General features: G+C 41.0%; 1 protein-coding gene across 1 annotated transcript; it reads left to right on the forward strand.

Annotated features, from left to right (window-relative positions):
• The first annotated feature begins 525 nt into the window (after positions 1-525).
• On the forward strand, positions 526-8,042 carry ctsh (cathepsin H). Its single transcript, XM_080538992.1, has 12 exons — positions 526-623; positions 806-834; positions 2,428-2,533; positions 2,665-2,735; positions 4,404-4,508; positions 4,781-4,867; positions 5,133-5,188; positions 5,280-5,361; positions 5,471-5,539; positions 6,993-7,099; positions 7,671-7,799; positions 7,898-8,042. Exons 1-12 carry the CDS (start codon positions 551-553, stop codon positions 7,971-7,973), a joined length of 990 nt encoding a protein of 329 aa, XP_080395118.1. The 5' UTR covers positions 526-550; the 3' UTR covers positions 7,974-8,042.
• Positions 8,043-22,676: the final 14,634 nt, after the last annotated feature.

The following is a 22,676-nucleotide window of genomic DNA, read 5'->3' on the forward strand; positions in this document are numbered from 1 at the left end:
ATGAGAATTATCTTTCAACCCTTAAATTTATTTCCACAGCTTGAGAAATATTTCCAGTTTTGTAATAAAAAGAAAAAGAAAAAGAAGAATATAATTCAAAAATGTATGTTTCCTGATTACCTCTTGCTAATAAATCTATTCTATCTCAGGGGCATTGTTGTCTCAAGTGTGTTTGTAGAGTAAACGTACACCCTCCTTTATAAAGCGTTTTACACTGTCATATGGACCATAATGTAATGCAGCTTCTCTCTCTCTCTCTCTCTCTCTCTCTCTCTCTCTCTCTCTCTCTCTCTCTCTCTCTCTCTCTCTCTCTCTCTCTCTCTCTCTCTCCCTCCCTCTCTCTCTCTCTCTCTCTCTCTCTCTCTCTCTCTCTCTTCTCTCTCTATCTCTCTCTCTCTCTCTCTCTCTCTCTCACCTTATGGTCAAGCAAGGGGTAGTCTACCGGGAAATGAGCGACTCTGGTATAAAATCCTCGTGACAGCATACGATTGTTTCATTCACTGTGCTCTTCAGGTTGGTGCAAACCACGCAGTTGAGACTACTTGACAACATGAAGATCTTAGTCGTATTATTATTATTTGCCATACCAGCTACTTCTTACTCACTTCAGTCTGCCGATGAGGGTGAGTTGAGTTTGTACTTGCTCGACGTTTATTGTAATTGATACATTAAAACCGAGTTATTGTTGCTTTCACTTTCTATGCTCTGATTTGATGTTTTAGTCATGTTCAAAATGAGTGAGGGAATGGTCAACTGAATGCCCAGTGTTATCAACATTATCCCTTTATTTGTCCATTCTTTGCAGAATATCACTTCAAGTCATGGATGTCACAGGTGAGAAAAGCATTGTGAAGTTAATCTATTTATATATAGAATATGATTTGGCTCGAACCCAGGTACTTTCCACACCAGCTTTTCAAAATAAGGAAGTTGTTTTTCTTTTGCTTAACTAAAGAGTTTGGACAATGTTGTAGTGATATGAACATTAAGCCATGTTAAACTATAATGCATTAATATAGCTGAAAGATATTTCGCAATATTTTGCTGATCTTCTCTGACTGAGGAAATTGCGGGGTCCAGCTGAGGCCCGTTTGAGGGCTATAAGTACAAGTCTGTTTTATCCGAACCGAGTGAGAATGTCCGCTAGGACGCCCCCTTCAAATAACTTTCTATACGTTAATTGGTTTATGTTTGTTTGTGCTGTATCCGTGGGGCTGCACCCCCACCTGTGTGCCCACTTGCTGGAATTGCTACGCAAACATTTTGCTGCTCCTGTGCGAAGTTTCAGACGTAAACAAGCGCTCTCGCTAATTTAGCCAAATAAATTGGAACAAACCGCTTTTTTCGGTCATATAATAAGACAAGCCAATTTGGAACACTCAGAAACGCCCACTTAAAGAGTGAACTGAAGGTTGTAAGTTCAAATCCCGCCTTAAACCACACCACTACTAGTGTGCCCTTGAGTAATTGGCACTAACTAAGTCTGCTAAATGGCACAAAAAAAAGAAGCATTTATAGACATGCTTTTATGATATGTATGTGTTATTATTATGCTTTTATACAACAGTTAGTTCCGACCAAGTAATTTGATTGGACAAGAGGCATTCCATGAGTTACGATATACAGTATAACAGCACTGGGACTTTTAACTATATGTATCACTCCGCCGCACAGGTGTTCTATTAAATGATCGTTAATTAGACTACATTAACGGTCATATAGCCTACCTATGGCCGAGCTGAATACAGTCCTGATGCAGTTTTTTGGGTCCATCCAGACAACTAAAGGGGAGCTCTACAGCATCAGCAGCTACCTTGGGCTTCGTGCTGGTTTAAACCGTTACATCAACGAGCCACCGGTTAGCCGTTCTTGGAATCTGATGCAGCTCGCTAAAAAGTTATTGGAGACCATCCACGAGAGCGGAAAACGATGGAGCAGCGTGCTGTCTGATGTGAACTCGTCTGACTCTGAATCACATTCACACATGCCACCAAAGCGACTTTCAACCGAGTCATATTTCACTGGTTGCACAATACATGGAAATGTACAAATAAATGTACACGATACAAAGTAGCTAGCCACGATACAAAGTAGCTAGTTTGTGTTCAGCAACAGTCCAGTCGAACAGTCCCGTTGCGGAACTATTTTTTCTTGACGGAGCCAAATTAAATGATTAAATAAACAAACAAATCATAATCTGTTGTCACTTATTACTGTTAACTAATAAATTGCGCTGTAGAACTGTTGTATAAAAGCAATATCACACTCGAGGTTGTGTGTTATACTGAATATCAGCACGGCTGTGATTGTCTTCGGTACTCGGCCTGCGGCCTCGTACCTATGACCGAATCACAGCCGTGCTGATATTCAGTATAACACACTCCCTCTCGTGTGATATTGCTTAATTATGATTCAATTACTTTACAGTACAACAAAGAGTACAATCTGGAGGAGTACTACCACAGACTTCAGATATTCACTGTGAACAAGAGGAGGATTGACCAGCACAATGAAGGAAATCACAAGTTCTCAAGTAGCCTACATTACATATCTTTTTGTTGTTGTTATTGTCGCTAGTGTCCATATCCAGTATTCAATCATTTCCATTGTCATCATCACATTGTTACTTTCTTTCCCTCTGACATCTGAACTTCCTCTACCTAGTGGGACTGAATGACTTCTCCGACTTGACTTTCGGTGAATTCAGAAGATATTTTCTCTTGACTGAGCCCCAGGTATGAAAGATCCTGTTACTGTAAAAGCTACTTCAAACCAGTGACGTGCGGTGAGGTCAATGGTTGGGGAGGCACTGGCTAGTATCAGAGCCAGATTTACACACATACAGTATGAACCCGATAGAGATAGTTTAAATTCACATTTTATAGGCAAATTCATTTCCACTATTCATACTCATTCAACACAACTGAAAATATATATTGCATGGTCTTACCTTTACTTGTAAATTAAGTACTAGTGCTATGGCTAGCTATGCGTTGACAGCCAGGACGAGTTGCAGTACCACTCCATTTGAAACAAGTGTTTTTCTCTCCCTTCGTTTGAAGTAGGTCCTTAAGCTCAGGCATTGGTCTTCCATTGTTTAACACTCATTATACAACAGTTAGTTCCGACCAAGTAATTTGATTGGACAAGAGGCATTCCATGAGTTACGATATACAGTATAACAGCACTGGGACTTTTAACTATATGTATCACTCCGCCGCACAGGTGTTCTATTAAATTACCGTTAATTAGACTACATTAACGGTCATATAGCCTACAACAGAAACAGAAGATGGATATATTTCCAAATATAACATTTGACTTAAATTATGAATCAGAAGGAGAGGACGAAGGTACTTCAGTGCAAACCCCCAGGTGTGCTGATATGACACCGGCCGACCTGGACAAATTGGAGAAGAGTAAAAATGAAATTAACACCGTAAGGCAAACAACATGGGCCTTGAACTGCCTCCAGGCTAAGCCTTAAACATATAGACTTCAACATTCAGTCCATTGAGAAGGCCGAGCTAAATACAGTCCTGAGGCAGTTTTTTGGGTCCATCCGGACAACTAAAGGGGAAAATCGAGAAAATCGTAGGGGCGCAATGTTTGAGGAGCGAGGAAATCCCCTCTGCCCGGTAGCATCTCTCGAAAAATACCTGACCAAAATTCCGCTCAATGCAAAAGCCCTCTATCTGCAGCTGTTGAACAGTCCCGTTGCGGAACTATTTTTTCTTGACGGAGCCAAAATAAATGATTAAATAAAGAAACAAATAACAATCTGTTGTCACTTATTACTGTTAATTAATAAATTGCGCTGTAAAACTGTTGTATAAAAGCAATATCACACTCGAGGTCGTGTGTTATACTGAATATCAGCACGGCTGTGATTGTCTTCGGTACTCGGCCTGCGGCCTCGTACCTACGACCGAATCACAGCCGTGCTGATATTCAGTATAACACACTCCCTCTCGTGTGATATTGCTTAACTGTTCTGATTGAAATGTTTACGATTAGATATAATGCTTTCCATTTTTGCAGCCACTGGAACTTTTTTTGCTAGAGCTAGCTAACGTGGAAGGATAGCGAGCGTCAATTACATGCGCGCCCCCCTCAGTGCACCACATCCCCTGGTGCTTTCTCATTGCAGTTTTATGTTTGTAACAGTGCCGTCACTCCATCCACCCCGTTTCTGAGGGGTTGCGCAATCAGAGGTGAGGCTGAGCTTGTCGCTGCCTCACCTCTCGTCTCTCCCTGTATTTTCAACTGTATTTTTTATTTTATTTTACTTTTAAGAACAGCTATTTTCAGTATGAGTATGACAGGTGAGGCTCTGCCTCCCCTGACTGCATGTCCCTGCTTCATACTTGAAAAGTGAATTAAGTTTACAACTTAATTTTTAGAACTGCTCTGCCACTAAAGGGAGTCATGTCAGCAACAATGGACCTTACCCAGACTCTATTGACTGGAGGAAGAAGGGACACTACGTGACAGATGTGAAGAACCAGGTACATCTTTTTTTGCAAATAACTGCTGGGACCATACTGAAAAGTGTGCGTCATCTAAATGGCATATATTATATTGTTATTATTATTATTATTATTATTATTATTATTATCAATAAAGAGTGAATAGAGTAACCCAAATAGCCCAAATAATGTGTCAAGGCCTCAACTCAGTATCTGACAATTAGTTGTCAAGGCAAAGATGTCTCTTGATGCTACAGTATGTGGATGTGGTCTATACAGTAAGTGCTGACAACTGTTTTTTTGGACTTCAGAAATCCTGTGGTAGCTGTTGGACATTCTCCACAACAGGCTGTTTGGAGTCAGTCACCGCTATCGCAACAGGGAAACTCCTACAACTGGTGAGATTCTTTCACTTCTCCTCTATCACACATACCATTTCCTTTAAATGCCTTATTTTGTTGAAGCAACAATATTCATAACGACCACATGCTTGTTGTTATCCTTAACGCAACTTTGTAGATTTTTGGTTTTTTATTGTTCCTATATAATATAAAACTCTTGTCCTTAACCATCTTCTGACATCTCTTATCTTGAATCATGGAAAGGCAGTCTTTCATTCACCTCTTTCTCCCTCCTTTAAATATTTTTTAAAATATTGTTCAGTCAGAGCAGCAACTAGTGGACTGTGCCCAAGCCTTCAACAACCATGGCTGTGATGGGTGAGTGTCATATTCATGTTATTACACATTTACAGTCTCTGGGCCTAACAAGTAAGATTTTTACAATGATTCTGAATATTTTCTCTTTTAGCGGTCTCCCTAGTCAAGCGTTTGAATACATCAAGTACAACAAGGGACTAATGACAGAGGACGACTACCCATACACAGGACAGGTATGAATAAAGATACTATAAACAACAATACCATTATCAGCATTATAACTGTGTTTGTGCTAACCTTTCAAGTCATCATCATAATGTATGTATTCCGTTGCTTTTGAAGGATGGGACCTGCAAGTACAACCCTAAATTGGCCGCTGCTTTTGTTAAGGAAGTGGTCAACATAACAAGGGTAAGATCATGCTAGTTGCCCTGTATTATTTAGCGCCATGACAACCCCCCAACAGGAGGAACATTGCACATTGAACATTGCACCCTAAGGACTTCAATTTAGCTTTTGCACTACTGCTGTATTGCACATACCTTATTATTATATTGGTCTCTAATTGCACATCTAAAAAACCTACTGCCCTTGCTCTGTACATTTATTTACATATCCTTACTGTACATGCATTGATATCCATCACCCTTGCTCTGTACATATCATACCGCCCTCGATGTCAAATGACCCCCCACTCTTTACAGTGACTGCGTTTACATGCACACCATATTCCTGTATTAATCGGAATATGCTCAATATTCAGTTTGGGCATGAATCATGTAAACACGTACCGAACCCGATTACGGCCATATTCTGATTCTGCAATATTCCGATTAAGACCCCTGGCATATGCCTGTTTGAATCAGAATATTGTGACATGTAAACACCTTAATCGGAATATGACCCTTTTCGGAATATTCAGTTATGCCTGCGCATGCTCGATTCTCCTCGATCATGCAATCCTGGGTTGTGTTGTTGCTAGGGACATCTATACACATATCGATACACTCGTTCACCATTTCTTCTCGCTCTTGTCTTCCAATGTTGAGGACAAAGTGGATCAGCAGGAGTGTTGTAGTTAAATTGTGGTTCAAAAGCGCAAGCAGGAGAACACAATTTGTCAGACTTTGTTGGAAACAAGCATTATGTCTTAGCTGTGGGTTAACGCCCGCTCAACGACCACAACCAAGCTACCAACACTAACATTACTATAGTAACAACTAGTCCCGCCGAACCACGGGAATATGCCAATTAACATGTAAACGGAATATTCCAGTTGCTACAGCGCATATAAACACCGTATTCTGAATATTACAACAACCCGAATATTGACCTTAATCGGAATATGGTGTGCATGTAAACGCAGTCAGTGAGAAGCTGTGTACTGACGCACAATAATCGTTGGATGGCGCCGCTTGTACATTAGTCTGGCTCCGCAGCCTGAAATGAATTAAAACTCACAAATGACCCCACCCATGGCTGTTCTACTGTACATATCTTCGCCCGTCCTATACATATCACACTGTACATACCGTATATCTTTACTGTACATATCATATTGATATTCATTGACTTTTTATATTCATATTCATTGCACATAATACTGACTTTGTAATCATTTACTTACACTCACTGTAATACCGTATACTGTCCCACCATGCACTGTCCATACATTCATGTCTTTTGCACTATGCTATATACAGTATAGTATACTATGCACTATTCTATACCTGTTTGATGCCGAACTGCGTTTCGTTGTCTTAGTACTTGTACTCTTATGTACTAGTACTTTCTGACAATAAAGTTTAATCTAATCTAATGTAAGTAGTCATCTTACTTATTTACTTTTCTTATTCCATGACAGTATGATGAAATGGGCATGGTGGATGCCGTGGCCAGGTTCAATCCTGTCAGCTTTGCTTATGAGGTGTCCTCTGATTTCATGCATTACCATGATGGCGTGTACAGCAGGTGAGAATTTGTATCTGCTACACTCTCTAGTTTTGTCAAACTTGGAATGAGTACTATGAGAAGTGTTTTACTGTACATATTTTACAATTGGTACGGTCAAGAACTGGACTGACAGCTGTAGCACATATCCAGTGGTGGAAATGCATATTCCACAACATATACAATATCATGCAGCTGTATATGTTGTCTGGGAGTGACTTTTGCTTATAACAAAGTGTGTGTTACTCTCTTTTGAAAGATGTACATGCTGTATGAGGGATTAAACACACTCATATGTCAAGGAAAGGGATTCAAAGTTTGTCATTTCGCAGTGTACAACGAAATGCATTTATGCTCTAGAGGGGGCATCTAGCTAAGGGGTCACAGCCATTATAGGTGACCCCAGAGCAATTAGGGGTTTAGCGCCTTGCTCAGGGACACTTCAACACGTGGCCCACCGAGGATTCGAACCACTGCAAGCTGCCGACTTTGCGAGCCCCGGCTGGTCATACAAGGTCCTACAAATAGACATTGGTGTTGCATTATTTCCTTTTCCACTTTTACCTTCTGTTGTCTACTTCCTTTTTATTAGCACTGAATGTCACAACACCACAGACATGGTGAATCATGCAGTGCTGGCTGTCGGGTATGATGCTGAGAAGAACGGCACCCCCTACTGGATAGTGAAGAACTCCTGGGGAACTGGCTGGGGAATGAAAGGGTAAGTTCGCTATGTTAAAGCAGTTCATCACATGAGAAACAAGTAAAAGTTCTGCTTGAATGTAAAATTGTGATGATGTGATGTGCTCCTTATCACAGCTATTTCTTCATTGAACGTGGGAAAAACATGTGCGGACTGGCTGCCTGCTCATCCTATCCCCTTCCAATGGCGTAATTCTATTCTGCATTGGGACAACATGGCAGTAGAACAAAAGGGCTGGAAAAAAAGGAGAGCCACAGATTTTCCTAGTTATTGGTATGAATTAGACAGTTTGATTGTGTCTAATCTGAACACCACAGATGCCTGATTGATTCTCAGAGAAATCATAGTCAGCTGGTTGAACATACTGATTAGATGTTGCACGTAACTGTTGACACAGATATTTTAATCATTTACATACTGAAAATGTTGTATTTCTTTCAGTTTCATATTTGTGAATAAAAAAACTCTTGATTGTCTTCTTCTGAGTTTTTGATCAGGGTCTCACAAACATGTTAAGCTCTTTCAGGACTGGTTATAGTTGGACTGCAAGACTATGTGCAGCGAACTGTGAAGTATGAATCATGAATTTTATAGCAGCAAAGCTTTATTATGGGTCCTGTTTCTGAACCTGAATGTCTGTATTTGATGAACCTGAATGAACCTGAATGTCTGTATTTGACCTCCCATCTTCATCAGTGAAGCTCATAGAACTCATATTGAATTCATAGAAGTTAACTTCAGAAAATGATAAGAGAATAAATAAAGGGGTTTGAGTAAATAGTATCATGTAGGTGGAAGCTGCCATCATTAACGTTAACAGCTTTAATGCTTTAATGATCGGAATGAGAGATTAATAGATATGGGGCTTTTTAATATGATTATTATTTGTATTATTATAATTGTTTTTAATTATTTTGGGGGGGTAAAAAAAATGGAGCTCCTGAGACCAGGCTGGCCTCAGACAACTCAGACGGATGACGTCATAATCACAACAGTCGAGATGACATAAAAACGTCACAATCAAATGTGGGCTTATAAAAGGCAATGACCCAGTTTGATGTCAGTGCAAGGATCAACACGCTATCACAAGGTAAGCGCCTGTGGACGTTAGCTTACTTGAGGCCGAAGTTAGCTAGTTACCTTTGGAGATGTAGCATTGTGTGTGTGTGTGTGGGGGGGGGGGGTCTGGATGTGGCTGCGCGGGTGTGTGTGCGCGCGCGCGCGCTGAGTGTCAAATTCTAACTTGTTTATTGTTTGAAAGTGATCAAAAGTGTATGCAGGGTTTGACGCTTACCTTTTCCCCAGGTAGCACTGTGCTACCATGTCAAAAAATTTAGTAGCACACCAAGAATTTCAGTAGCACAATGAAAATTGCGCAATTTTCGTATGACGACAACAAATTATCATAATCATAACATATCAGAATTATCATAACCGGCTCTTGACACTGTAGGTGTTTATTAATGCCTGTGTGGTGTTATTTTTAAATGTTTACATTTTTGAGTTAGTAATTCATAAAATACAAAGGTTCCATCTCACAGAACATAATGGAATGTAAAAACTTTGACGCTCAATATCTCTGAACTGCCCTAAGCGGAGATAGAACCTTATCATTCTAAACGGAGATAGAACCTTATCATTCTAAACGGAGATAGAACCTTATCATTCTAAACGGAGATAGAACCTTATCATTCTAAACGGAGATAGAACCTTATCATTCTAAACGGAGATAGAACCTTATCATTCTAAACGGAGATAGAACCTTATCATTCTAAACGGAGATAGACTTTGTATGTTAATATCAAAGGACCATGTTGGAAATAGGTGTTCACACTTTCACATGTCATCCCTTGGATTACTGCTTACTGTCGAACCATGAATAAACTCAATCAATCAATCAATCAAAGAGACAAAGCGGAGATTCCTTATTTGACAGCATCTAGACAACACAGCTCCGAGTCTGCCCAACCAGGTTAATGCCAGCACTCCAAAACCAACTCAGTAATCAATCAGCCAAACAGCAGTGAATATGCAAACCGTATAGCAGCCATTAATATGCAGCATACACAGGTAAGCCTACCTGGCTTCTGTGATTGTCTTTGGCTGCAGGTCCCGAAGTTAATATGTTGACAAGTTCAGTGATTTATCTCCTATGGTCACTTGTGATCATGAGGGACATGATCCCCATGATCTCTTACTCAGGGACACAGAGGCTCTCACAGTATGAATGAATGAATGAATGAATGGTCTTTATTGTCATTGCTATAGTACAGGTACCAAACAACGAAATTTAGGAGGGGTGTTTCCCCTGGTGTTAGGGGAAAAAAAAGAAAAAAAAAATGTTTTTTTTGTCGCACTGGTGCGATTGAATGTATTTCCAAGTCGCACAGAAATATATTCACTCGCAAATGCGACCAAAACAGTCGCACTGTCGAACCCTGGTATGCCAACAGAGATTCTTATATAAAGAAGCTTTTTCTTTACAACCCGACGTCCTAGTCATAATTTTGGAAGGTAGAAAAAATACGAAAAGGATATGGCTTTTTGGCACGTTGCAACTGATGCTTCAATCACAATGTTGCGCAATATCAACGTCAGTCACTTTTGAAGTTCAAACAGCCTCACAGTCATCCATGAACTCATAGGGGACAAGTCATTCTAGAATAATAATATATACATATAAAATACGTCATTTCACATTCTCTTCCTTGTTCAGTTGTTTGTAGAAATGCCAACTAAGAAGAAGAACCAGGGAAATGTCTTCAATTTCCAGTCTGCTTGGCAGCTTGAAACTGAATTGCACGATGACTACATCGCCTTCACCAAATCTCTGGCCGCCCGCGGGGACAACCACAAGGCCCAGGGAGCGACCCCACAGGCCCACAGAGCAGCCAGCCCGGAGGACCAACCCAGAGGTGTGTGTGTGTGTGTGTGTGTGTGTGTGTGTGTGTGTGTGTGCGTGCGTGCGCGCTGAGGAGAGATCAACGTGGGTCTTGTGTGTAAATTACCAGAGAGTCTTGAATTACAGATTTGCGCTTTCAAAATGTGCCTTGACAAGTAAAAGTCTATGGGCTTGAAATCCCAGTGGATTTGAGTTTGCATCTTTTGAGAGGTGTTACTACTGTAGACACTTATATGAACCCATTGGTGAAAAAAGCTATTGGTAAAAAAAAAAATCACAGATGGTCAGACAATCTTGCTAATATTCCCTAACTATAATAACAGGAGAAACAATAAAAGACACAACCATGACAAAACACAGACAAACAGAAGACAAACATTGCCAATTGAAAACATTGAAAACATCACAACCATAACAAGGCCAAAATGGATAACAGAACAAGGGAAGGCGGATCTAGGCTACATACCACAATATACATACTACACTTTACAATAAACTTAATACAGCTGAAAATAATATTAGGTGTAAATGGATTGTATTAATAGGATTGTTGTAACTTTATTGGCTACATGATTAACTTTATAGGTTACATGATTAACTTTATAGGTTACATGATTAACTTTGTAGGTTACATGATTAACTCTATAGGTTACATGTTTAACTTTGTAGGTTACATCATGATTGATCAATATGTTACATGATTGAAAAATAAAAGAGATTGATTAATATGTTACATATTAATCAATCATATCAAAGTACATTTCTGTTGTATTGACTAAGAATAGGTAGAACTGCAGGTCCCAGAAGGCCTTGCGGCAAGACAGCATAGAAGTTGACAGTTTAGTTTGTTGGTTTTGAGAAATTACTAGGGGACAAGTAATTCTATAATAATAATATATAAATCTAAAATACGTAATTTCACATTCTCTTCCTTGTTTTTCATATTGTAGCCATGTATAACAATAGCTCAAGAACGACAAGCAGGAAGCATGGGCAGAATGCGCGCCTTCAGCAGGCTACTGGGCGGAGAGAGGAGGCTGCTAAGCTGAAGGTGGACAGAACTATTACTACTTCATATGCCAATGTGCTGGAGGTAAGCATTGCGCAGATACAGGCACCCCAGAGAGCAGCCCCCCAGGTCCAGAGAGCAGCCCCCCAGGTCCAGAGAGCAGCCCCCCAGGCCGAGAGAGCAGCCCCCGAGAAGGAGAAGTCTCGTACGGGCCCGATGTGTGAGCGTGTGCAGGTGGGGATGAAGGAGAAGTGGAGGGCCCGGTTGGAGGCCAAGGACTCTGAGTTTGAGGCCGAGAAGGCCAGCAGCGCTCTGGCAAAGGCGGAGTTGGAGGGTGCGAGGGAGGAGGTGGAGGAGAGCAGACAGAGAGAAAAGGCAGCCCCCCAGGCCAAGGGAGCAGCCAGCCTGGAGGACCAACCCAGAGGTGTGTTTGTGTTTGTGTGTGTTTGTGTGTGTGTGTGTGTGTGTGTGTGTGTGTGTGTGTGTGTGTGTGTGTGTGTGTGTGTGTGTGTGTGTGTGTGTGTGTGTGTGTGTGTGTGCGTGCGTGTGCGTGCGCGCTGAGTAGAGATCAATGTGGGTCTTGTGTGTAAATTACCAGAGAGTCTTGAATTACAGATTTGCGCTTTCAAAATTTGCCTTGACAGGTAAAAGTCTATGGGCTTGAAATCCCAGTGGATTTGAGTTTGCATCTTTTGAGAGGTGTTACTACTGTAGACACTTATATGAACCCATTGGTGAAAAAAGCTATTGGTAAGAATTTTTTTCACAGATGGTCAGACAATCTTGCTAATATTCCCTAACTATAATAACAGGAGAAACAATAAAAGACACAACCATGACAAAACACAGACAAACAGGAGACAAACATTGCCAATTGAAAACATTGAAAACATCACAACCATAACAAGGCCAAAATGGATAACAGAACAAGGGAAGGCGGATCTAGGCTACATACCACAATATACATACTACACTTTACAATAAACTTAATACAGCTGAAAATAATATTAGGTGTAAATGGATTGTATTAATAGGATTGTTGTAACTTTATTGGCTACATGATTAACTTTATAGGTTACATGATTAACTTTATCGGTTACATGATTAACTCTATAGGTTACATGATTAACTTTGTAGGTTACATCATGATTGATTAATATGTTACATGATTGAAAAATAAAAGAGATTGATTAATATGTTACATATTAATCAATCATATCAAAGTACATTTCTGTTGTATTGACTAAGAATAGGTAGAACTGCAGGTCCCAGAAGGCCTTGCGGCAAGACAGCATAGAAGTTGACAGTTTAGTTTGTTGGTTTTGAGAAATGACTAGGGGACAAGTAATTATATAATAATAATATATAAATCTAAAATACGTAATTTCACATTCTCTTCCTTGTTTTTCATATTGTAGCCATGTATAACAATAGCTCAAGAACGACAAGCAGGAAGCATGAGCAGATGAAGGAGAAGTGGAGGGCCCGGTTGGAGGCCAAGGACTCGGAGTTTGAGGCCGAGAAGGCCAGCAGCGCTCTGGCAAAGAAGGAGTTGGAGGGAGCGAGGGAGGAGGTTGAGGAGGGCCAATGGAGAGAGAAAGGCCTCCTCCAAAAGCTCCACAATATGGAGCAAGAGAGGGGCAGCCTCCTCCACAACATCTCTGACCTGGAGAAGGAGAGGCGCCAGGCCCTCGCTGCCCAGCGAGAGGCTGAGGGGAGCCTGGCCGGGGTCAGGGCGACCCTCCTGGAGACCGCCAACGCCACCAGGGAGGCAGAGGACCAGATCAAGGCCCTGCAGAAAGAGGCCCTGGAGGACAAAGAGGCAGCGGAGGAGGCTCTGGTCCTTTGCAGGGAGGAGGTGAAAGAAGGCAGAGTGAGAGAGAGCGACCTGCAGAGAGAGGCCCTGGAGGACAAGCTGGCGGCAGCTGAGAAGGCTCTGGTGCTTGACAGGGAGGTGGAGAAAAGTAGACTGAGAGAGAGCGACCTCCAACAAAAAGTCCACGTCATGGAGCAGGAGGAGAGGAGCCAGGCCGACGTCAGGGCCCTGGAGAGTGAGGCAGCTGAGGCTCTGGTCCTCACCAGAGCTGCTGCCCTGCTGGACCTGGAGAAGAGCAGGGATGAGGCCTGCACGAAGCTCCAGGAGGACAGAGACCGGTGGGGGGAGGAGAAGGCCTCCCTCACAGCCGCCCACCGGCGCACCTATAAATGTTTAGGGTTAGGGTTAGGGTTAGGCCTATTTAGTGTTGGGATAGCATATTTATTCCGTGTTTGAAAAGAAGAAAAAAAGAATACTATAAAAGAATATAGTATTTCTTTAATTAATAAATTCTTTAAGAAAAAAGAAAATATGTGAGACTGTGATTTCATTACAAAAGTCAGTAATTAGGGTGCTTGCTGTAGGCAAAGTCAACCAGGACTATATACACGTGTCCAACAGGTCTAAGAGCACCACTGAGACATGGGAACGGGCAGCCCTTTCTCTGACAAGACAAGACCACTTGAAAATATGAAAAACACAAAACCTGTTTGCCATTTCTACAGATTTAACAATACACAGATATCTTACATCAAAATGTTCATCTCTTCACACTGTCACTCCACATCTGAATATCTGTTCTGGCCGTTTGACGTTTGTTTGTTGGCTAGCTAACACAGTGGCTTTGACACCCAGTTACTACGGTAACGGTCTGTGGTCTAACACAGGGATGGGCAACTTGCATGGTGGTGGGGGCCACAGAATGTATGTACTGGTGTAACAGAGTTAAACATATATGTACAGTTAGGTCGATATATATTTGGACACAGACAGAATTTTTAATTTTAGCTGTTTACCAAAACATCTTCAAGTTACAGTTATATAATGAACATGGGCTTAAAGTGCAGACTCTCAGCTTTAGGGTAAGGGTATTCACATCCAAATTGAAGGAAGGGTTTAGGAATTACAGCTCTGTAGCTCCCACTTTTTCAAGGGACCAAAAGTAATTGGACAAATGACTCAAAAGCTGTTTCATGGGCCATTGTGGACTATTCCTTCATTATTTGTTAATCAATTAAGCAGGTAAAAGGTCTGAGTTGATTCCAAGTGTGGCATTTGCATTTGGAAGCTGTTCACAGGTCAAGTACTTGCTCTAGGTCAGAGTGTTCTATGAAGAAGAGTGGTACCAATGAAGGGGTCAACTTTCTATTGGCCCAAACACCATAGTTCCTTTACATGATACCAACAGAGCATGTTGCCTGACAACTGGTTGTTAGTCCAATAAAAAGTAAATATTGGGTTAATCAGGACAGTATAACCAGGAAGCTATGTGGAACTATTTGAAGCTCATTGGCGCCACTCTTCTAACATACCACTCTGCTCAAGGCTACTTGGTTGCTGTTTTTCTGTTCAACCAGTTCTGCGTAATCTATTTCTATACCCACTCACATCGCTCTACTCGATAGCTATTGCTAACTATTAACTGTTGACAGATATCATGTCTACCTCCCTCTACCCATCTATTTCTATGCTCTGTCTTTCTGTCACTTATCCCATGCCCCAGACACTCAAAGACGCTTTACAAACTGAAAAGATAGAGTAAGAGTAGTAAAATAAAAAGAAACCAAAAAATAAATAAAAGAAAGTATAGGGGTCTAATACATTTTTAGATTACTAAATCTAAATCTAAGGCCCTGTCCACACCGATACGTTTTTTTGATAAACGTGGATTTATATCGTTTTGGGGGGTTCGTCCAGACGCAAACGAGTTTTTGCCCCATGAAAACAAAGATTTTTAAAAACGCCTGCCAGTGTGAAGAATTTTAAAAACGCTGTATATTTTTGACGTGTGGACGAGATAGACGGAGTTTTTTGTATTCGTCACGTCATCATGCGCGTAGATTTCTATGATCAAGCGCACTACAGCTGTTTGCTCTTCCCTCCAATGTCATATCCTGGCACCAGTAACTACTTTGTTTACAACAGTCAACGGTGGTCGAGGCTACACAAGCGAGGAAAATGCATGTGTACAAAGTGCTTCTAGTTCTTTCACTGTTAACTGGACTTTTAACCTGTTTACATATAAATGCACGGTTAATGATCGAGAAAAAAAAACGGTCAAAATCATCCCCCTTCTAAAACTGCCATCCTCCCTTTCCATCCCTTATGTCATTTGATCAACGTGGTATTACTGCCATTTCAACATTTAGTTTTGCGCATATTGAGTAAAATACTGTGGGCGAGGGGGCAAGCACACATGCAATTACATTTTTACCAAGTCACTGACACTGACGCTGTGGGGATGCTAACATTGTCCCCATAATGATAAAATCCACCATCCCCCCTGATTTTCTTTTACAACTTGAGTACTGTGTACAGTATATGACTAAACAAGACAAAAAAAAAGTTTTATTTGTTGCTATGGAGCTTTGGTCTGGAGTGTTGAAACAGAAATGTTTTTTTCCGAATACTGTTTCCTCTTACAAAAAAGAACTGACGGATATCCATCTATGATGGATTTCCCAGCATTTCAGCACTCACAGGATTGCATTTGATTTGCAACTCTTTCCTGTCAATGACAATAATCTCTCTTGTTCTATCTCAGTTGTACAACAAGGCTAAGCAGTGCAGGGAGGCATCAGGAGATTCAGGTGAGGATATTGTGCTATGGGCTTGAAGTCTTTTTGATGAAAAAAGAATTAAAGTTCTGTGTATTGTGACAAATGATTCAATAAACCTTCATTTCATTCCAACACAGGAGCAATCAAAGTCAACACTTTACAGATGAGCTGTGAAAACATAGAGGTCTATGAATTATTTTAATACAATCCTTTTAACTTTGTCTTCAGAGAAACAATAATATGACAAATATTGAACTGCTGGACAAGATTCGCCAAGAATGGGAAACCACACAGGAGAGCACATGTGAGGTACAATGAGACCTGAACACCTTTCTCAACCGTCAACCTGATTTTCCACCTCATAAAATTGCATTTTGAGACATAATGATGAGAAATGTACCTTTCATACATGATGTAAATACAGTATGTGTTGTCTGACCATCTGAACAGTTTATTTTAGGTCTAGGCCAGGGGAGACTTGGTGTAAATCAACCATTTCAGGCCAACACCCTGCCAAGTGCCAACATTTAAACAGGCCTTCAAAACCCACCTCTTCAAGCTTGCCTTCACCAGTTAACCCTCTCCTCCTCCCCTTCCCATGTGTCCCCAGCACTACCTTAATTAGGCCGCTATACGTGTCTAGAAAAGCGCTATATATGTCTAATGTATTATTATTATTATTATTATTATTATTATTTCACAGAGTAATCATTCACTGGCGGGGGGGGGGGGGTTGTTTTTTGCAGGTGTTTCAGCAGCAGGAGTGTGATCGTATCAACATCCTAAGGAACGCCATGTGGGTGCACTGTAACCAATTTTCAATGCAATGTGTCCAAGATGACGAGGTTGGTCCAGTTTGTCTTTCCATTGGTTCTTGTATGTTTTTATTGTGGATGTTGCTGTTGTGAGCTATGTACGTATGACGGACTTTAAGGTCCTAATGTTAGATCTATATCTTTGCTGTGTGAGTTCCCATTAACTTTTTTTTTTTTCCCAAGTATTTTTATTCAAAAGTTACACAATACAATATGATTAAACATTTTACATTTTTTAATATTTTTTTATATATACATTTCTGCCCACCCCCCCACCCAACCCCAAACATTTCCTGCAGGGCCCTAAAGTTACATTGGCATAGTAATAACATTAAAAAAAGGAAAAAGAAAATAGATTAAAATAAATGTTCACACTGGACAATAATAATGTTGTTGTATCACAGCTGCAACCAGGTAACTACCAAGACAGTACATATTAGTCTAGCAGGAAGGGCCCTCAGATTTTGAGATACCCCTACCCGAGGTAGAGCAAATGACAACAATGATTTTTCTTATCTTTAGGGTCTCCCATTAATGAAATTGATTGTTGTCAAATTTTATTTTTGGGGAAAAGATGTTTTTTTGGTTGTTCTTTAGAGCTACCCCAATCCCTGAAAAAGAGCCAAATTAGACCAGGCTGAATATGGGGAAGGTGACAAAAAAGCCCATAACTTGAGAATGATCACTCCTTTCCTCTTCAGATTTGCTGAGGTATGAACCAGGTGGTTGTCCTACATCACCAAATAGTCAGACAACTATTTACCTAAATAAATACTGAATTATAGTCCTGTAAACTTAGCTTTAGTTTAGACGGAAATTGTACTTTTTGGTGACAGGAACATAGGACTCCATCACTTTTCTCTCATTTATCAGAAAAACAGAAATCCCTGAAAAATATATCATTACTGAATTGTCTAGGGTGCTATTGAACAATAACCAGTAGTTGTATGGAAATATCTCATACAGTTATATTGCAAATGAGATTTCTTTAGACATAGGCCTACCTCTTCTCTGATACAGTCAAATTCCGAATAGGGGATAAGTGGCATAATAGCCTATAAGTTAAGAATGCTCACTCTGATGGTCATTATATTTGGAGAGGGAAATACCAGGTGGCTGAACTACATCACCAAATAGTCAGAATAAGAGTAACCCAATCAATCCATTTTCCATTTTCTTTTTTCCATATAGGAGTAGCGCAAATTCTCTTGCGACTGGCAAAGACTCTTCCAAGCTGGCAGAGAGTCCAAAATGGGCCAGATCTTTGAGCTCGCTGAGATGGGTCTTGAGTTTGTTGAATGCTGTTGTCTTTCCTATTCTGTACAAACTACTTGTTGTGTCACAGCCAGTGAGTGCATGACATGCTGGTAGACAGTTAGACATGTCTTTTCCAATCTTCTCAGATATGGTGTTGATGGGGACATAGCTCTCTCTCATTCCATGGCCTGTATGCATGTACACCAGAGATGAACCAAACATTTCTTTGCTTGCATAGTATATGAGCAGTACTTCCACATCTGTGTCATCAGACCTCACAATGATGCGGGAATATGACTCTGCAAGATGTATGGCATGGAGCACCATCCTTGTGTCTGCCTCCTCCTGATCACTGTACAGTGATGTCAAACTGCTGACTCCTGCTGTGCAGATGCTCTTCACCTCCTCCCCTTTGTCAAATCCACCTGCCAAGATGATGGAGTCATCTGAGTGTAGTCTCTATGAGGCTGCAATGACAATGTAGTTGCTCACAAACATGCACAGTGCAGTCTTGTTTCCACTACTCCTCAAGTACTACTTTGTGTTGCCAGTGATAACATGTGTAGGCCTTCCATCACTTGCACCTCTCCTTTGCCTCTCCAGGTCTTTGATTGACTGTGGGCCGTCATACCTGTCAAATACCATGACCACACATTGCATTTCATCCTGCCAGCAGCCCGGAACCATGGTATTGCTTCAGACATGCAGTTGAGATGAAGGTCAAAGTTAGCTTCACGCTCTGATCGTAGCATTCTGAGTAAGAGATCAGCCCCTTTGAGGAAATTCAGCCAGTACTTAAAAGTTGCTGATTGTTGAACTCCCCTCTCTGAAAACTGTTGTATTCTTCTCCTCAGTTCAGGAAGGTCTGTCTCCACTTCACTTAAGAACTGTCTGGCAGAGACCTGGTCGTCGCCATGAAAGGCATGCTGCACATCTCACAGGAGGTGTTCTTGTTCAGCAGACAATGGACTCTGGCCTTTTTTGTTCAGCCAGGAGACCAGTGCCATCCAGAAGAGCCTGAACAGAGCCTCTGAAACAACCTTGATGCTCCTCACACCTCTTGTCAGTTGTTTCCCCTGAAGCATCTGCCGAGCTGTTGCGTCAGCATAGACTCCAGACTCGGTTATCATGTCAAAGAGGCCCCCGTCTGCATACACCTTCCCAATGCTTGCCAGAAAGGCCATGGTGACGTGCATTCCTCCAATTCTCATGGTGATCTTGCCATCCAAAGCTTCAGGTTTGCTCCACAGAATTTGCTGTGCTTTGCTGTAGATGGCAAGGTCAGCAGTTACAAGTATATGCCTCTGTCCCAGTTCTTGAGCAAGCTGTGTGAGCTGCAAAAGAGCTGTATAGATTGTAGATAGGTCTGATGGTGAAGCTCTTATGAAGGGCATATATTGTACTGTTGTTAATGGGATGTCTGACGTGGATACATAGGCATTGAATGCAGACCATCCTGGGATTCTCTGGTCTTCTTCTTTCATGATACGGCTCACCTTCCAAAGTAAGTCTTGGCCTTCTGCTGCCTGAGCTTTTGTGCTGTCTGATTTGAGGACCTGTGGTAGAACTGCTGGTGGTTCAGATCGCCTACCTGGCTTGATGTATCTGAAATTCAAGAACAAGTCATTAGGCATCTTTTGTCATATAATTCAATCTTTAACAAAATGCCCTTACAAACAACAACACTCCAGATTCCTTAGATTATGATGTGTGACCTCACAAATAATGTGTAACTTGAATATTGGACACATGCTAGTCTGACTTACACAAGTGTAATGTGAAACTTGAAGCCTCCAGTGCACATTACACATTTTACATTTTAATATTGGATTATATTGCATTAACATACAGTATATCAGAGCCATTTCAATCAAGTATTGCATGTGTCTGGCAGATAGTTGGTCTATAATATTTACCTCTGAACCTCTTCATTATCCAAATCACAGCTGTCCAGGGCATGGAGAGATCTCTCTGGGATTCTCAGGATGGGGTTGTGTGCTGTGGCAACATCACCTCTTCTGTATACAACAATTGCCATGGAATCTGTTGTATTTTTGCCATCCAGCGTCTCTTCATTCTGGTCAAAGTTGTCAATGGCTGCATCAATTATCCCATGTTCTGTGGTTCTTGTCAGTCCATTTGGAATGTAAACACCTTTGCTTCTCTGTTATTGATCTGCTGCTACTGATGTGAGAAATTGACGCACTTCATCATACGACACACAATGACCCATCATGTGTAGCTTGTTGATAAGGGCCTTGCTGCCAAACTCATGATGGATCATAATCCCAAGTCCTAGTGTGATAGGTGTACGCCTGCTGCAGCACTGTGCAATTAGATCATGGCAAAAGGTTATAACACTTGTGTTATTCTTCAGAGCTGGGTCCTCATCACAGGTCTGCACATTTTTAAATGCACCTGCATTGACACACCAGTTCACAAAATCATACAGAGTGTTTGGCACATATTCACTGCACTGGAGAAGGGAAAGCTTGTCACTGCTTATGTAGAATTGAGGCTCATGCTCAACCTTTTCCATAGTTTTCCTCAATATACCTGCAGCCTGGTGGAGGATTTGAGTGTCAGTGAGGGTCTCTGTTCTCTGTGGAGGCATTGTCTCCCTGTCTTCTGTTATGTTTTCTCTGAGGAGAGAAGCTTCTCTCATTGCATGGCCAACAGTCATGGCACCAGAACAGATCAGATCAGATTTTCCAGGACGTTCAATGAAGATGAGTTTATCCCCATAATGCTGGTTCATCTTTTCTTTGAGTTTCCAGGAGTTATACATTGTTGGTTCTGTAGCTGTACTCAGTTTTCCTTTATAGCTCTCAGTTACAGCACTCAGTGTTGTGACAGTCATATGCTTTGAAAAAACTGTCTTAGTTAATTCTTCAGTTAGCTCAATGAAAGCTCTTTCATGTTCATTTAACTTCTTTTCTGTTAAATGTTTGTTTCTAGCTGCTAGAATGTTCCTTTCTGAAAGATAGTGTCCTAGGCAACTTCTGTGATACTTTGCATCATAGGCAAAAAGATCTTCATAGGTCAGCATACGGTGATGTATTATTTCATCAAACCTCTCTGAGGCTGCGTTGAGGACCTTTGACCTTGTACTTTCACCTGTACTGGTACATATAGGGGTCAGGCCTTCTCTCTTTGTGACTTTCTGGCTGCAATTGAAACATTGGCTGCAAATGAAACACTAGCTACGGATGTCAAATCTAGTGTCTCTGGACAGTCTAAGTCTTTTACTGATCCTGGGGTGGTTCTTGATCACTGGTTGTAGGCGTATAGTTATGTGTGCTTGAATAACTGGCCCGACATGACCTGTGATATGAAACCTTGACCTTGAAGGACAGTATGTCATCTGAGTGGGGCGATAGTCTCTTATGAACTTCATCATCTCGTCCTTGAGCAACGTTCAGTATGGTTCTGAGTCCTTGTAAGCTGGGCTCTGCTAGCCTCTGCCTAGATCAGAATGCCTGCACTATGGTTTAAAAGCTCACAAATCTATCAACATATTCAACAACATATTAATATCATAGTTGGACATATGTGTTACCTGTTATCTGTCATTAGATTGGTGATAATCTGAACAGAACTGTCAATCCACAGCCCCTCTCCCTCTGAGATGGAGATTGTTATGGCTGCTGCTGCCCAGTTGGCTACACAGTTTTGAAACATGCAGCTGTCACTCAAACCAGAGTGGCAGAGAGTGTTCCACTGTCAAGCTTCAAAATTATTTCTATACTGTACTTTGAATTACGGTTCCAGTTTTAATAAAACCTGTACTATTTACACCTATGTTTTAGAGGCTTGCAATTTAGAACTAATAAACTTTATTTTATTGGGTTACTCTTATTCTGACTATTTGGTGATGTAGTTCAGCCACCTGGTATTTCCCTCTCCAAATATGATGACCATCAGAGTGAGCATTCTTAACTTATAGGCTATTATGCCACTTATCCCCCATTCGGAATTTGACTGTATCAGAGAAGAGGTAGGCCTATGTCTAAAGAAATCTCATTTGCAATAGAACTGTATGAGATATTTCCATACAACTACTGGTTATTGTTCAATAGCACCTTAGACAATTCAGTAATGATATATTTTTCAGGGATTTCTGTTTTTCTGATAAATTAGAGAAAAGTGATGGAGTCCTATGTTCCTGTCACCAAAAAGTACAATTTCCGTCTAAACTAAAGCTAAGTTTACAGGACTATAATTCAGTATTTATTTAGGTAAATAGTTGTCTGACTATTTGGTGATGTAGGACAACCACCTGGTTCATACCTCAGCAAATCTGAAGAGGAAAGGAG

This window comes from Nansenia antarctica (assembly GCF_963989245.1).
Source record: "Nansenia antarctica genome assembly, chromosome: 9".
In the NCBI taxonomy this organism is placed as follows: Eukaryota; Metazoa; Chordata; class Actinopteri; order Argentiniformes; family Microstomatidae; genus Nansenia; species Nansenia antarctica.

Excerpts from the sequence above, each read along its gene's own strand:
- ctsh (XM_080538992.1), top strand. The coding sequence starts at position 551 with ATGAAGATCTTAGTCGTATTATTATTATTTGCCATACCAGCTACTTCT. Across the intron at positions 5,362-5,470 it reads ACTACCCATACACAGGACAG|GATGGGACCTGCAAGTACAA; the intron begins GTATGAATAAAG and ends TTGCTTTTGAAG. Across the intron at positions 5,540-6,992 it reads AAGTGGTCAACATAACAAGG|TATGATGAAATGGGCATGGT; the intron begins GTAAGATCATGC and ends ATTCCATGACAG.